This window comes from Anabrus simplex, chromosome 13, assembly GCF_040414725.1.
Source record: "Anabrus simplex isolate iqAnaSimp1 chromosome 13, ASM4041472v1, whole genome shotgun sequence".
NCBI classification, from domain to species: Eukaryota; Metazoa; Arthropoda; class Insecta; order Orthoptera; family Tettigoniidae; genus Anabrus; species Anabrus simplex.
In genome coordinates, this window is record NC_090277.1 from 104,075,816 (window position 1) to 104,091,004 (window position 15,189).

The 15,189-nt window shown below is 41.0% G+C and overlaps 1 protein-coding gene across 1 annotated transcript; it reads left to right on the plus strand.

The window, feature by feature from the left end:
- The first annotated feature begins 24 nt into the window (after window positions 1-24).
- LOC136884634 (uncharacterized) lies at window positions 25-14,664 on the plus strand. The gene is made up of 3 exons (XM_067156861.2): window positions 25-260; window positions 608-830; window positions 11,117-14,664. The coding sequence occupies exons 1-3, from the start codon at window positions 147-149 to the stop codon at window positions 11,218-11,220; spliced, it is 441 nt and encodes a 146-aa protein (XP_067012962.1). The 5' UTR covers window positions 25-146; the 3' UTR covers window positions 11,221-14,664.
- Window positions 14,665-15,189: the final 525 nt, after the last annotated feature.

Below are 15,189 nucleotides of genomic sequence, written 5' to 3' on the forward strand. Positions count from 1 at the left end.
CATTGAAAACCAACCCAAAATCCGACGAAAACAGCTGATCAAGCTGAGGTGAAATGAAAACATGGTGGTGTAGTTACTGCGCGCTTGCTTTGTGAAACGATCCAGTTTGTGACAATATTCTGCGTTTTGATACGACCTGAACCAATATGACTGAAGTGAAGTGCAGTCCTCCTAGAAATTTAGATATATTAATGAAGACACGCAATGCGGCCTGCAGATTAAAGGGTGTCTCTCCTGATTTTAGATTAAAAATGAGAAAGGTATATCCATTGAATTGCTAACATTCAGGGGAAGTTATGGCGGGAATGTTATGAGTTAACACAACTCAATGTTTACTTACAGAATACAGATTCCTATGCATGTAATTCGTCATGACAGTTCCTCTATGTCTCTATAAAGGATAAAACTTCCTCATAATACTGTTGTGATATGCGTTTAAAGGAACGTTTTAATGAGAACCTCATTCTAATTTATTTTTGCTCTGATACGTTGTGTGTCCTTTTATGAAAGTGTACAATTATGATTCATAACATTTCTCATCAGTTTTGAATATACTGATTTACTTTTCTTTGCATTAAAATAACCAATTTTAACATTTCATTTCCAGTTATTTATGAATAGAATGAAGGAAAACAGGAATAAATATCTCGACTTATTTCGAAATGCTCCTGAACAGGATGTTGTGATGGTTCTGAAAGACACGATCTGGCAAGAAGCTATGGATATATGCAAAAGTTCCATATCAAAATTTGAAATAACCAACCCTGAAGTAATAGACGACGCACTCTCTACACTAGAAGAAATTGAAGATGAGACACTGCAGGAAGAAGGTAGTATAATATGAGGAAAATAAAAGTTATATTTGTAGTTGTAAGAAATTTGAAAGAAAATCATAAATAGCATACATTGTGCGCAATTAAATATTTATTATACTGAGTTGGGAACGGTAAAGGTATACAAGTTCTCTGAAGCATGAAGCGAGGAATGTGTATAGATATAATTTAGGAGAGAGTGATGTGTTTGTTTCAGTGTCAGCTGTTGGTTTGAAAATATGACAGTGCACAACAGATATTAAAAGGTGGATTGGGGGGGGGGGGGGGGTTGAACCATTGCCTACGCTATAATACAAGGCCTTGAAATGCACTTGTGGAAATGGGTTGCTTCCTAGTTCACCATTCAGCCGCTAGGATCGCGTTCTTGCCCCCTTGTATTCGGATGGCAGTATATGTCAGTAAGTAAATTATATCCTAAATAAAAAGAACAATGTTTTTGCAAGTATGGACAGTACTTTATTTATAGAGCGGTGCTGCATTGGCTTGGATATGTCATTGAAGTTTCAAAACCTTCCTTTTGAGGGGCTTCTTATCAAGTTTCAAAACTTTCTCTCTTCTACTTGAGTGGCTTAAAGCAATGTTGTCTAACAGAGGTCTCAGAAATTTTCATAGTAGAAAAAGAGGTGGTTTGTCGCCTTTACACTTTCCACACTTAATTTCACTGTTGAACATGTCTTTCGAAAAAATAAACGTACACCTTTTAGCAAGGGCGCCCATACTCGGGGGCAAGGTGGGGCTGCGGCCCCCCTCTAGCTCTCAGGGAAAGGCAAAAATCTAGTGTAGTCACGTGTTTTCCTTTCAAGAAAATGATTTAAAAGTCAGTATTATGTAAAAACGGTAGTATCGTCCACCACCAACAAGTAAGGAACGCCGTGGGTTATTCTACCGCAGAATACAAATCGCCATTTATCTTCCAAAATATTAAAATTACTATGTACCCCCAGGTCTGGGCCCTCCTCTAGAAACTGTCATATGGGCGCCCATGCCTTTTAGTAACTCTCTTCGGGGCAAGTACTGCGTAGCGGAGGTGACAAATTCCGTCGTTCACTGCAGAAGTATCTGTATCTGAGGACTCCTCGATCTTGAAAACGAATAGGACACAATGTTGGACTTTGAGTAGCTGGAGAAGAGATATGTTCTAAACAGCTTGTACAGTCTGTTTTTTCTTTTGCCACACGAACCATAATGTCATTTTATTCCGCTTGGCTTCTTAGGTAGCTGAAGAAGAGCTCGATGTCATAGCTCGTTAGGTTCCTCATCAATGCATAATGCAAATGTATACTTATGAGTTATTTTACACAGGCCACAGTGGATTGGGTAGTCAAGATCTATGCTTGATACATTTCTCTGATGAATCTTTTTTAATTTCTCTGACTGCATTTGAAGTTTCTTAATATGTCACAGGAAATCATTAATTAACCAACTGAGGAGTTCATCTTCAGTCCTAAAAGATGCTTTTTTTTGCTAGAGGCTTTACGTCGCACCGACACAGATAGGTATTATGGTGACGATGGGATAGGAAAGGCCTAGGAGTTGGAAGTAAGCGGCCGTGGCCTTAATTAAGGTACAGCCCCAGCATTTGCCTGGTGTCAAATTGGGAAACTTCGGAAATCATCTTCAGGGCTGCCGACAGTGGGATTCGAACCCACTATCTCCCGGATGCAAGCTCACAGCCGCCCGGCCCTAACCGTACGACCAACTCGCCCAGTTAAAAAAATGCTCGTTTGTTCTCATTCCTGGAATATGTCCCTTGTGAGGTGTTGCAGAGGTCATGCACATCGAACAGTTTAATAAAATGCTCCATAAAACAAATGGCTTATTTTAAACTACATTTAATGCTCTCAGGACAAACTACCTCCATACTTTTCAAACCAGAGATTGTTTCGTGGGGAAAACACTTTTTTTTTTTTTTTTTTTTTTTTTTTTAGCTCTTGCTACATTAATTTTTGCCAAATTTGTTGGGCAAATTATTTTCCTCGTTGGTTTCCTAATTTAAAATTTCTGAGTTTGAAGATGCCTCTCAAATGATCGCCGGTCATGGTAGCATTGTTTACAAAAAAGTCCAGTGACAAATTTTGGGATCGCCCTATCCTTATGACGTAACTCGGATCAAAACTTAGGAACAGAGGCCTACTTCAATCAGCTTGAATTCGTATCTCATGCGTAATACTCCCTCTGTATAATGTTTCAAACCGTGAACATTCACTGGAAACTTGTGAAATGAAATTCCACTACCTTTAATTTCTCGTGAATAAACCATGACTGGAACTGCGAATGCTTAACATCAGACAAATACATAATACATTCACAACCAACTCAGTTAATGAACACGTTTAAAGGCGCGAGCCTGGTAGACGGGGCAAGAAAGCGATCCTAGCGGCCCGGCATTGAACTTCAGTGAAACCACTTCCATAGCGTTTTACGGGCTCTATTTCCAGGCCTTGTATTATAACGTAGGCAACGGTTTGAACATACTTTAAACTTCAAAATTTTGTACCTCAGGACTTATTATTCATGGGAGAAGAGCGCACAATGTGCATAAAATACATAAAATCACTCAGGGCAGAGCTCTCGTAATGACACTAGTCTTTCTGTACGAAGACGAGCATGATATCTGTCACAATGTCTTTTGCATAGGACACATATGCAGTCCATATATGGGTGATGGTACACTTTTGTTGCACAGATCTTGTGATGAAAACCGTGGATCACAAAGCGTGTTACGGTGTGACGAAGCTCTTAGCCTGGACCTTTCCATTCTGTGGATGTCATTGCTGCTGTGGAGTAGAAATCTAAAGGGATTTCTTTCTTCTTTTGCTGGACTTCTAAGAGCAGTTGGGAATAATGTTCCGTTGATGTAAAGTTGATCTCGGATCTTCTATGAAGAAAGATTTCCGAACTAGCTCATAAGTGAGTCGTGACGGAGTGTATTTTGACAAGCATAGCACTTTCTTTAAGTAGATGGCTTTAACTTTCTCCAAATCTTTTAAATTACTCTTACTGTGATTGTTCCAAATAAGACCGAGACCATACGTTATGATAGGGACAACCTTCACTTTGAAAAGTTTCAATGCCATCTCTACTGACAAGTCACATAATTTGCTCAAATCTTGCATGGCCCTCATAGCACCTTCTACTTTATCCATGATGTGAAGGGCGCAAGTTTTCCCTTGCGTCTGTAATGTTATGCCTTGATATTTGAAGAAGCTAATATTGCGAAGTGGTTTATCATTCAGGTACAGTACACCTTCCTTGGCTATTTTTCCTCCTCTTCTGACGGTCATTCAAGGTATTTATGTGTAGGTCGTTTCTATTGGCCCAATCAGTCAGTCGATTCAAGCTGTTTTGTAATTCCTCTCTGGAACTTGCGAACATAGCTGCGTCATCTGCACAAATCAGCATCTTCACTCTCCCAGACTGTACCACTTGAGTAATGTCTGCAGTCGCTATGTTGAAAAGTAGGGGGCTTAATGGGTCTCCCTGTAAGAATCCATTCAATTGCTCTATAGGCTTTGATTTGGTTTCACTGTCGTCCATTTCCACTTGATTATTGCTTAGCACGTCATTGTCAAGGTGTACAATGTAGTGATCTTTGCCAATCATTGATATTAGTTTTTCAATCACCATCGTTCTGTTGATTCTGTTGAAAGCTTTTGTAAAGTCAACGAAGGCAACATACAGTTTGTTTTCGCGTACCCGTATTAAATAACACTTGTATGTTTTACACTGACTGACAGAGCAAATGCAACACCAAGAAGGAGTGGTCAGAACTTAATGCCAGTTGCAGGGTAGACTGACGTCACTGAGGTATGCTCATGATGTGAAATGCGCCGCTGTGATGCGCACGTAGCGAACGATAAATGGGACACGGCGTTGGCGAATGGCCCACTTCGTACCGTGATTTCTCAGCCGACGGTCATTGTAGAACGTGTTGTCGTGTGCCACAGGACACGTGTATAGCTAAGAATGCCAGGCCGCCGTCAACGGAGGCATTTCCAGCAGACAGACGACTTTACGAGGGGTATGATGATCGGGCTGAGAAGGGCAGGTTGGTCGCTTCATCAAATCGCAGCCGATACCCATAGGGATGTGTCTACGGTGCAGCGCCTGTGGCGAAGATGGTTGGCGCAGGGACATGTGGCACGTGCGAGGGGTCCAGGCGCAGCCCGAGTGACGTCAGCACGCGAGGATCGGCGCATCCGCCGCCAAGCGGTGGCAGCCCCGCACGCCACGTCAACCGCCATTCTTCAGCATGTGCAAGACACCCTGGCTGTTCCAATATCGACCAGAACAATTTCCCGTCGATTGGTTGAAGGAGGCCTGCACTCCCGGCGTCCGCTCAGAAGACTACCATTGACTCCAGAGCATAGACGTGCACCCCTGGCATGGTGCCGGGCTAGAGCGACTTGGATGAGGGAATGGCGGAACGTCGTGTTCTCCGATGAGTCACGCTTCTGTTCTGTCAGTGATAGTCACCGCTGACGAGTGTGGCGTCGGCGTGGAGAAAGGTCAAATCCGGCAGTAACTGTGGAGCACCCTACCGCTAGACAACGCGGCATCATGGTTTGGGGCGCTATTGCGTATGATTCCACGTCACCTCTAGTGCGTATTCAAGGCACGTTAAATGCCCACCGCTACGTGCAGCATGTGCTGCGGCCGGTGACACTCCCGTACCTTCAGGGGCTGCCCAATGCTCTGTTTCAGCAGGATAATGCCCGCCCACACACTGCTCGCATCTCCCAACAGGCTCTACGAGGTGTACAGATGCTTCCGTGGCCAGCGTACTCTCCGGATCTCTCACCAATCGAACACGTGTGGGATCTCATTGGACGCCGTTTGCAAACTCTGCCCCAGCCTCGTACGGACGACCAACTGTGGCAAATGGTTGACAGAGAATGGAGAACCATCCCTCAGGACACCATCCGCACTCTTATTGACTCTGTACCTCAACGTGTTTCTGCGTGCATCGCCGCTCGCGGTGGTCCTACATCCTACTGAGTCGATGCCGTGCGCATTGTGTAACCTGCATATCGGTTTGAAATAAACATTAATTATTCGTCCGTGCCTTCTCTGTTTTTTCCCCAACTTTCATCCCTTTCGAACCACTCCTTCTTGGTGTTGCATTTGCTCTGTCAGTCAGTGTATTATTCATGCACCTATTCAATACAATCTTAAAAATTAGGACATTGTCCTTATAAAAATTGTTGACGTGAAATTAATATAATAGATGGTACATGTTTCGCCTATCAATAGTAGGCATCATCAGCCATATTTTTCATCTTAACAATAGATCAGGTACCTGATTGGAAATAACTTATGAATGCTGTTAAAAACTATGTCATGTAAAATGTTGTATGCTATTACTTGACAATATTTGTGATAATATTGGAGTCTAAAAACATGACAAATGTTTGAGGATTATGACTTATTAAAAGATATTACAATAAAGATAAAAATCAGAAAACACATTCCATTTAGTTGTCAGATGGCGTGTTGTTAAAAACTTTTGGAAAGTTGAGCAACACGGCTCGCTAAGCTACTCGGTGCTTCGCAAGGACAACGATCTTTTGAGGTCCGCATTGAACTGGGAATGAGATAATCTTAAACATCTTAAAGCACCGACTGCTCGTTTCCACCTCACTACGATTGCTCCATTATAACTGGCTTGAAGATTTTATTGAATTATTTTAATACGGTTCTATATCACGGTTATAGAAGTGTTAAATTGAGCTAATGTTTCTTTAAGAAGATTGTGTTTTCAGTGGTTGTTCTTGTTAAAGCCACGTTTTATGAGGAAGCAAACCAACTTACATCGGACCACATCAACTTAAAGTTTAATACTCGCAATATAATTTTAACACGGTTTTTAGATCATCAATATGTTTTTTTAAAATTTGTTTTATGTGACGTAGATAAACTTATGTGTTTGCCAATATTTCCTAAAATGTATATCAGCTGATGATGACGCAAAGAAAGGCGTTGAGAACTAGTTCTGATAAAATATATGTTGTAATTTTATCTTAACAACATTTTAATGTATTGAATAAGGTGGATACAAATTTTAATAAATTGTAATCTTGGTTCAATACGGACGAATAATGAAATTTATTAACTTAACCAAAAAGTATATGATAGGCGAAACATGTACTATCTAATATATTGATTTCATGTCAACAATTTTTATAAGGACAATGTCCTAATTTTTAAGATTGTATTGTATTGAATAGGTGGATGGATAATAAAACATACAAGTGTTATTTAATACAAATACTTTCAATACGGACCCAAAAATGAATTTTATCACATGTAATACCCGTAAGGTGTCCTGAATGTTCTCCAACAATAACTGGATTGCTTGCAGGGTTGATCTCTCTTAATTCTGTCTGTATGAGTTAGGATCACTAGGGTCACCTTTTCCGTAATAGAGCATTTTTATAGTAGAGTACCTCCATGAATTGGGTATTCTGCCTTGCAGAATGCATTTGTTCATCAGGGCTGTCCACGTTTCCAAAATAATAGGGGCTTCTGATTTTAAATGTTATTAAATATTGAATCAGGTCCGCATGCTTTCTTGACGTTACTGCTGTAAATTGCAATGGAGACTCTTTCTGTTGAGATAAGTTTGAAGCCTCCCACAGGGAGGACATGCGTGGGTCTGGTATCTTTTTCCTGCAATACATGACTCAGGTGATTAGTCCACGTCTCCATGAGAATATCCCTGGGAAACCTTGGCTGTTGATGCTTCAGCGCTTGAAAGGGATCTTTTTCTCCTCCGCTATGAGTGTTAACTCCTTCCTTTTCTGGAAATCCACTTTTGCCTGCTTGAGGACGGTTTTGTATTCTCTTCTTTTCCTTGCATAAGTTACCAACGCCTCTTCTGTTGGAAGATTCTGTACGTTACAGAGAACTTCTATTGCCGTTTTCCTCATATGATAGCACATCGCGTTGAACCATGGTTTTGCTTTTCTAAATTATTTCCTATTGGGTTGTATGGCTTGTCTTAACAAGTTCTCTAAATCTTTTAGTGCTGTACTTATATCACCGGCTCTTATGTCGTCTACTATATGCCCGACTCTTGAGATACTGATTTTGATAGGGCCCAAATTCCTTGTCAATCTCGCCTTAGTCTGCGCATTCGTAAGTGTGGTAGTCATAACGAATAGTGTTGTTTCTATAGGTAAGTACTTCCTGATCATGATAATGTTCAGAATCTGTTGAAATGTACAGCTGCAGCCTTCGCCAACAAAGACGAGATCTATTGTGCTGGTTCCATTGTAGGATATGTACACTGACTGACAGAGCAAATGCAACACCAAGAAGGAGTGGTTCGAAAGGGATGAAAGTTGGGGAAAAAACAGAGACGGCACGGATGAATAATTGATGTTTATTTCAAACCGATATGCAGGTTACACAATGCGCACGGCATCGACTCAGTAGGATGTAGGACCACCGCGAGCGGCGATGCACGCAGAAACACGTCGAGGTACAGAGTCAATAAGAGTGCGGATGGTGTCCTGAGGGATGGTTCTCCATTCTCTGTCAACCATTTGCCACAGTTGGTCGTCCGTACGAGGCTGGGGCAGAGTTTGCAAACGGCGTCCAATGAGATCCCACACGTGTTCGATTGGTGAGAGATCCGGAGAGTACGCTGGCCACGGAAGCATCTGTACACCTCGTAGAGCCTGTTGGGAGATGCGAGCAGTGTGTGGGCGGGCATTATCCTGCTGAAACAGAGCATTGGGCAGCCCCTGAAGGTACGGGAGTGCCACCGGCCGCAGCACATGCTGCACGTAGCGGTGGGCATTTAACGTGCCTTGAATACGCACTAGAGGTGACGTGGAATCATACGCAATAGCGCCCCAAACCATGATGCCGCGTTGTCTAGCGGTAGGGCGCTCCACAGTTACTGCCGGATTTGACCTTTCTCCACGCTGACGCCACACTCGTCTGCGGTGACTGTCACTGACAGAACAGAAGCGTGACTCATCGGAGAACACGACGTTCCGCCATTCCCTCATCCAAGTCGCTCTAGCCCGGCACCATGCCAGGCGTGCACGTCTATGCTGTAGAGTCAATGGTAGTCTTCTGAGCGGACACCGGGAGTGCAGGCCTCCTTCAACCAATCGACGGGAAATTGTTCTGGTCGATATTGGAACAGCCAGGGTGTCTTGCACATGCTGAAGAATGGCGGTTGACGTGGCGTGCGGGGCTGCCACAGCTTGGCGGCGGATGCGCCGATCCTCGCGTGCTGACGTCACTCGGGCTGCGCCTGGACCCCTCGCACATGCCACATGTCCCTGCGCCAACCATCTTCTCCACAGGCGCTGCACCGTGGACACATCCCTATGGGTATCGGCTGCGATTTGACGAAGCGACCAACCTGCCCTTCTCAGCCCGATCACCATACCCCTCGTAAAGTCGTCTGTCTGCTGGAAATGCCTCCGTTGACGGCGGCCTGGCATTCTTAGCTATACACGTGTCCTGTGGCACACGACAACACGTTCTACAATGACCGTCGGCTGAGAAATCACGGTACGAAGTGGGCCATTCGCCAACGCCGTGTCCCATTTATCGTTCGCTACGTGCGCAGCACAGCGGCGCATTTCACATCATGAGCATACCTCAGTGACGTCAGTCTACCCTGCAATTGGCATAAAGTTCTGACCACTCCTTCTTGGTGTTGCATTTGCTCTGTCAGTCAGTGTATGTAGGTATGTAAGTCCACAACAGCGATTGATTTATGTGATGGTATGTCTATTTGACAATTAAAATCACCTGCTAGTGTTAGTGGTTTGGAGTCCTTGTTGTTCCCAAGTGCTGTAGCCAGTTCGTCTATTATGTCCTATTCCATTAACTGGGGTTGATAGTATGTGCTTAATAAAACATAGTTTAGTCTCTATCATCAATATGCAATTAGACTTGTGTTTAATTTCTAAGGGTGTGAGGTGTGGCTTCAAAAAACACGGTATACCTCCTTTTGGTCTTCTCAGGTATCCTTGAGAATTGAAATTGTGAATGCAGTGGAAGTCTCGTATCGCCCGATCTCCCGTGAGAAAGGTGTCTGTTGATAGAACTATATTATAATTCTTGAAAAAGTCTCCTGGCAAGAATGATAACGCGTTCTTTAATCCTTCTATATTCCACAAAAGTGGCCTTATTTGTGTACTCTCGTTAGGTCTCTTACAATGTGTATCCCACCGGGTTAAGTCTTTGCCATCAAAAAATAAACCGCCTGACCACTAAACATTTTGGCCAGTATTCTGGTGTTTGTAACATTGCTTAAATAATAAATTTGCATCAAATGGGCAAAAGCTTTGGCATGTTAAAAATTCTACTTCAGTCTCCTTTTTTTCTTGCGAGTGACCCTTCTTTTTTTTTTTTTTGTCCACTGAAGGTTGGCAGCACCGTTACTCAAACATCATTAACTCCCAACACATCCAAACGTGTTGTCTTTGCCGACTCTGCCAGTTCTACTTCCTTTCTTTCATAAGTCCCATTAATACTAATAGCACCCAATTGAATTCCATTTTGTTTGCCATGTTGTTTCCAAGGTGTCCCTGGCCTTTCAAATAAGAGTCCATCACTCCCATAGGTAAGAGGCTTGCTGAAAACATTTTGAGTGTGCTTGGTAAATTTCTGTGAAATAGAGTGCTAACCGTACTTACCTAAATGAATCAGTCTCTTTAGTCATTGGTTCAATAAGCTAAATTTGCTAGAAATTTAAACAAATTTTCTACATCCTGTTTTTTTTTTTTTTTTAAATATATATACAAGTTGCTTTACGTCGGCCAACACAGATAGGTCTTATGGCGACTATGGGATAGGAAAAGGCTATGAGTAGGAAGGAAGTGGCCATGGCCTTAATTAAGGTACAGTCCTGACTTCTGCCTGGTGTGATATGGGAAACAACGAAAAACCATCTTCAGGGCTGCCGACAGTGGGGTTTGAACCTACTTTCTTCTGAATGCAAAGCTCACGGCTGCACACCTCTAACAGCTCGGTCAACTCGCTCGGTACATCCCATATCCATCATCTTCACTTGGGAAGGACTTCAAACCACTTTTTTGTTCATGTATTGATTAAGAATAGAAAGAATTCATTCTTTTTTCAAAGGTATGGGAAATGAGACTTGCAGAAATGAACTACCGTGTAACAATTGAAAAGGGATGCTCTGTCGAAATATTTCATAATATTGGAAATCTTTCTCTTACATGTGCCCTTCAACAAATCTGTCACTAATGAATGCTCTTTTGTGATGCATAACTCGATTTGATTATTTTCAGTGGAACAACTCCTACAAGACTACGACGAATTATCAGCGTGCGGTGAGCTGTCCTTCACAGCAGAACAGTTAATCGCTGCCTACGACGCCGTCATGTCTGAATAAATCGTCGTCGGAGATGGAGGAAATGCTGAGCATTCTCCAGGCTGTGATCTGATGGGGCACCCGGTGTGCCTGTCAGTGTAAATTTTTTTTACTGCAGTACCTTTGTCTTATTAAGAATTATTCTTGTTCATTGCATTTTTTGTCACTAAAGAGCTAATGATAATCTGAGACTACTCATACGATGTAATTTGCCGCTTTACACAAATGTTGTGTAAGAACTCAAAATTCTTTGCCTTTAATTTTGGAATGAAGTACTTCTTAATATTTGAAATTTTGCATGGTTTTTCTAAGCCATATTATGACAATAGTTATTCATAGAAACACTTTTTAATTATTCATAATATCCACAAATGTTTTGTCTTCTTTGGTAGGGCCAGGAGGTTATCAGTTGTTAATACTTGATAAATATTTTTAAGCAGTGGATAAAAGCAGTCGTGTATAGTTTCTCAAACTGCCAACACTGGTTCATTTCTGTAAACAGATTTTTAAAAACCTTTATCTGTAGTATTAATACATCTTTTTTTTTTCCTTCATCTTATTAAAGACTTGAAATGTTTACAGTTTCAAAATTGCTTGTAAATTAGAATGAAATGTGCAGTCAGCTCATTGTTATTATCTTTTGTAGTAAAATGAAACACGGTACGATGCAAATTTTATCAGAGCTTCGTTTTTAGTTTCTATAAATTGTACAGAGTATTTTTTAAAAGTAATGCAAGGCCTATTAAGAAAATAATTAAACTTTGAATATACAGTGGAACCTCGATATCTCAAATAACTTCGGGAGCTCAATTTTATTTTGAGGTATAGAGAATGCCGTTTTTGAGCATGCATAGCACGTACGGGTAACGGAATCATATTTGTCTATGGTCTTATACTGAATACGTTATTTTTAACAATATTTAAGAATATGCAAACAATTCTATTTTTCTGCATCACTTTAAGTATAACCCAGAGTTTAGTCACTTTTTAGAAGACAGGGTACAGTACATACATCAATGGAACAAGAAACATATCTCGGTTAACACCTTTAGAAAAAATCAGTTATTCTCTTCTATTTGTTACTGTTAATCTTTCCTCCCTTCACGTTGAAACTTCTCGACAATACCACACAGCCGAGATTCGTAAATGGAGCTTGTCATCCGCGACTTCAGGGGTTACTTTTGTACATGACCGGTAATTAATTTACACCTGAGAAACAGCGAGGCTTCGCCGATTTTCCTATCATTAGAAGTTTTCGCTTTTCGGTTCCCGATATATTAGCTCCCAGCATCACTGTAAGCCTCCGTTTACTTGTTAACTTTTCCTCACAAACCACAAATGTTGTATCCACATTACAGAGTATTTTTTACTTCAAGGGAGGAAATATTTGCTTTGAGAAATCGAGAAATTCGTGTAACTGAATTTTGAGTAATTGAGAAATAAATACACGTGAAGAATAGGACAAACGGCCGGTAAATTTAAGTTGCTTCGAGACACTGAAAATTCGAGTAATGGAGGTTCGAGATATCGAGGTTCGACTGTAACTCTTTTGGCAACTTTCCTGCAGCCTTGTTAGTTTTGACTGTTTTGGAGTGTTCTGCCACCACTGTTAATACAACACTCCCACCACTATTCCCAATAATGGAAGCAGCCATGGTTGGCAATTTGGGAGGGGGGCACATGCAGATTCGCCTGCAATTTCAGTTTGATCTCTTCAGTCAACTAAAACCATTGTCCTTTCAGGGTGAATTTCAGTTCTGGGAATAGCTGAAAGTCTGCTGGGGCTAGCCAACTGGTCAAGGCTAGAAGCTCATGTACTACATTCCAATGTTGTGAAGTTCGTTTAAAGTTTTAAGAATGTCGCAAGCGTTACAGTTATTGCTCCTGACAGACAATGCATGAGGAATGTTAAGTAGAAGACTAAGAAGCTGCTACTGGATACTTCACATAAACACTGAACATGATAGATTAGGGGAGTTCTATGTTCTCTTTGATGACCTACGAAGTGATGAACATTTCTGGATGTACTTCAGAATGACTTCAAGTACATTTGACTGTATTTTACAATAAATTCATCCTTCAGTTGTTAAACAGAACAAAAATTTCCACAAAGCTGTGTGTGCTGAGGAGACTAATGCTGACACTTGGGTAAATTATATTTTATTTTAAAAATTAAGTTCCCAGAAGGAAACCCTTAATTTAATTTCATCTATTGCAAATGTTAAAAACATTCAAGCATCTAATTTTCAGGTCCCAATTCTGGTATTTTCTATTCTTTTGGTCCCATAACGAAGGCCTTAACTGTACAGTGCTGATGAGAGTTCCAGTAACTACCTCTCCGCAACTCTTCACTTCAACACAAATACAACGCTTGCATCCAGGAGATCACTTACCAGCCCAGCGTGTGGCATGAAAAATCAAAATTCTCCTAGCTGACTAGCTCAGCTCGGTTCAGCCAGGCCCAGCCAGCATTGAGAACACTCTCATTGCATCACATTGCCTTGTTTTGCCAGCCAAATCCACTCAGTTCCGTTCAGTCCGAATGTGCCGGCAGTGTGAATAGCGCCTACGAGCCAGCGCAAGGGTTTCAAACTCGTTGCTGCGTCTACAATGGGATCCGTCATAGGATCTGCCTGGAAGAACTCGCACAGGTATTATATTTGCTGTCATCTTGATAGCATCTTGCCACTCTGAAAATCTGAGGCCTCTTTTGTCGAACAACTATAGATTGTCCGGTGTATATTCTTGCTATAATTCTACCCCTTTTCCCTTTTGGGGAAGTTCTCGCCATTTCTTCTATTCATGATTCTTCAGTTCAATAATTTTCTTGAAAGCCAGACATCTCCAGCTAGAAAATCGAGCGTTTCCGGTAAGGTTATTGTACAGGCAGTATTTACAGAGGTTTAAGTGTGCATAATGTGCATCGAGGGGCTTACTAGGATCTTTCCAGTGCCCACTGCCATCTGTTTTTGATGCTGCTGTAATGCAGTCTGAAGATCCAGCTAACAGATGACACTGAAATTGAAAAATAAGTATCTTTTACCTTACCATTTTTTTCTCTCTTTATAACAGGTTCATCAGCCTGTCAAAACTAATTTGGGATAAAATAAATTTAAAAAATACCTGGAAAAGAAAACATTTAATTACAGATTAAACCTGATATGTTTACAATTTAATTAAAAACAGATTGACATATTTTGTTCTTGAAAAAAAAAAAGTGGCTGCCACTATAACACATCACCTTTTTCTCATCCTGTAAAATCTTGCCACATAATACGGTACGATTTCCTCTAATGTGTCACAGTTAGACATTTTCAGACATCCGTTCCATTCGCTCTGAGGTAAAACTCCTGACATATTCTGCATAAATGTTATACAGAAAAGAAGAAAGATCACATTCTTGTCAGGCTATTTTAAGTCTTATTTTACTGTAAGTGATATAAACTTTGGGATGTCAAGAAAACAAGCACTCTGTGTCACCATAATCAACACTTCATTCCAAGCACACACAAAAAAAGACAAGCATGTATCCTTAATCCCTGTAGATGGGAGAAGCTGATTCACATTATTTTTACTTGTGAAAGAATAAGAACATTGTATCCTTACTGATGCCTAATATTGTAGGTTTATCATTAAAGTGACACAAATATTGACCAGCTTATGGCAAATTTAGACAATGATAATGTGTGTGCAAATGTTACAATATAAATATAACACAGTAAATTTTTGAAAGAAAAAGAAAAAGCATAATTACAATTACTTTAAAAGGATTCCAACATTGAAATATTAATTAAATTTAGCAGATCTTAGGATGATGAAATTTTAAAATGTCTTCATGTCTTTGGCATCGTAGATTTGTAGTTTGTGAAACCAGTCTGCGATAAAGGCAATCAAGACAATTAAAATGAGGGTAGAAACCACCCCTCTAATTAGCCAAATGAGGGAAGTAATGTAATGTTTTTGAGAGGTCCATGACCCAAATACCTGGCA

Bases quoted from the DNA above. Each gene is read 5' to 3' on its own strand.
- LOC136884634 (XM_067156861.2), top strand. From the start codon at position 147: ATGACTGAAGTGAAGTGCAGTCCTCCTAGAAATTTAGATATATTAATG. The intron at 261-607 runs GTATATCCATTG...TTTCATTTCCAG, and splicing joins TTAGATTAAAAATGAGAAAG to TTATTTATGAATAGAATGAA. The intron at 831-11,116 runs GTAGTATAATAT...GATTATTTTCAG, and splicing joins TGAGACACTGCAGGAAGAAG to TGGAACAACTCCTACAAGAC.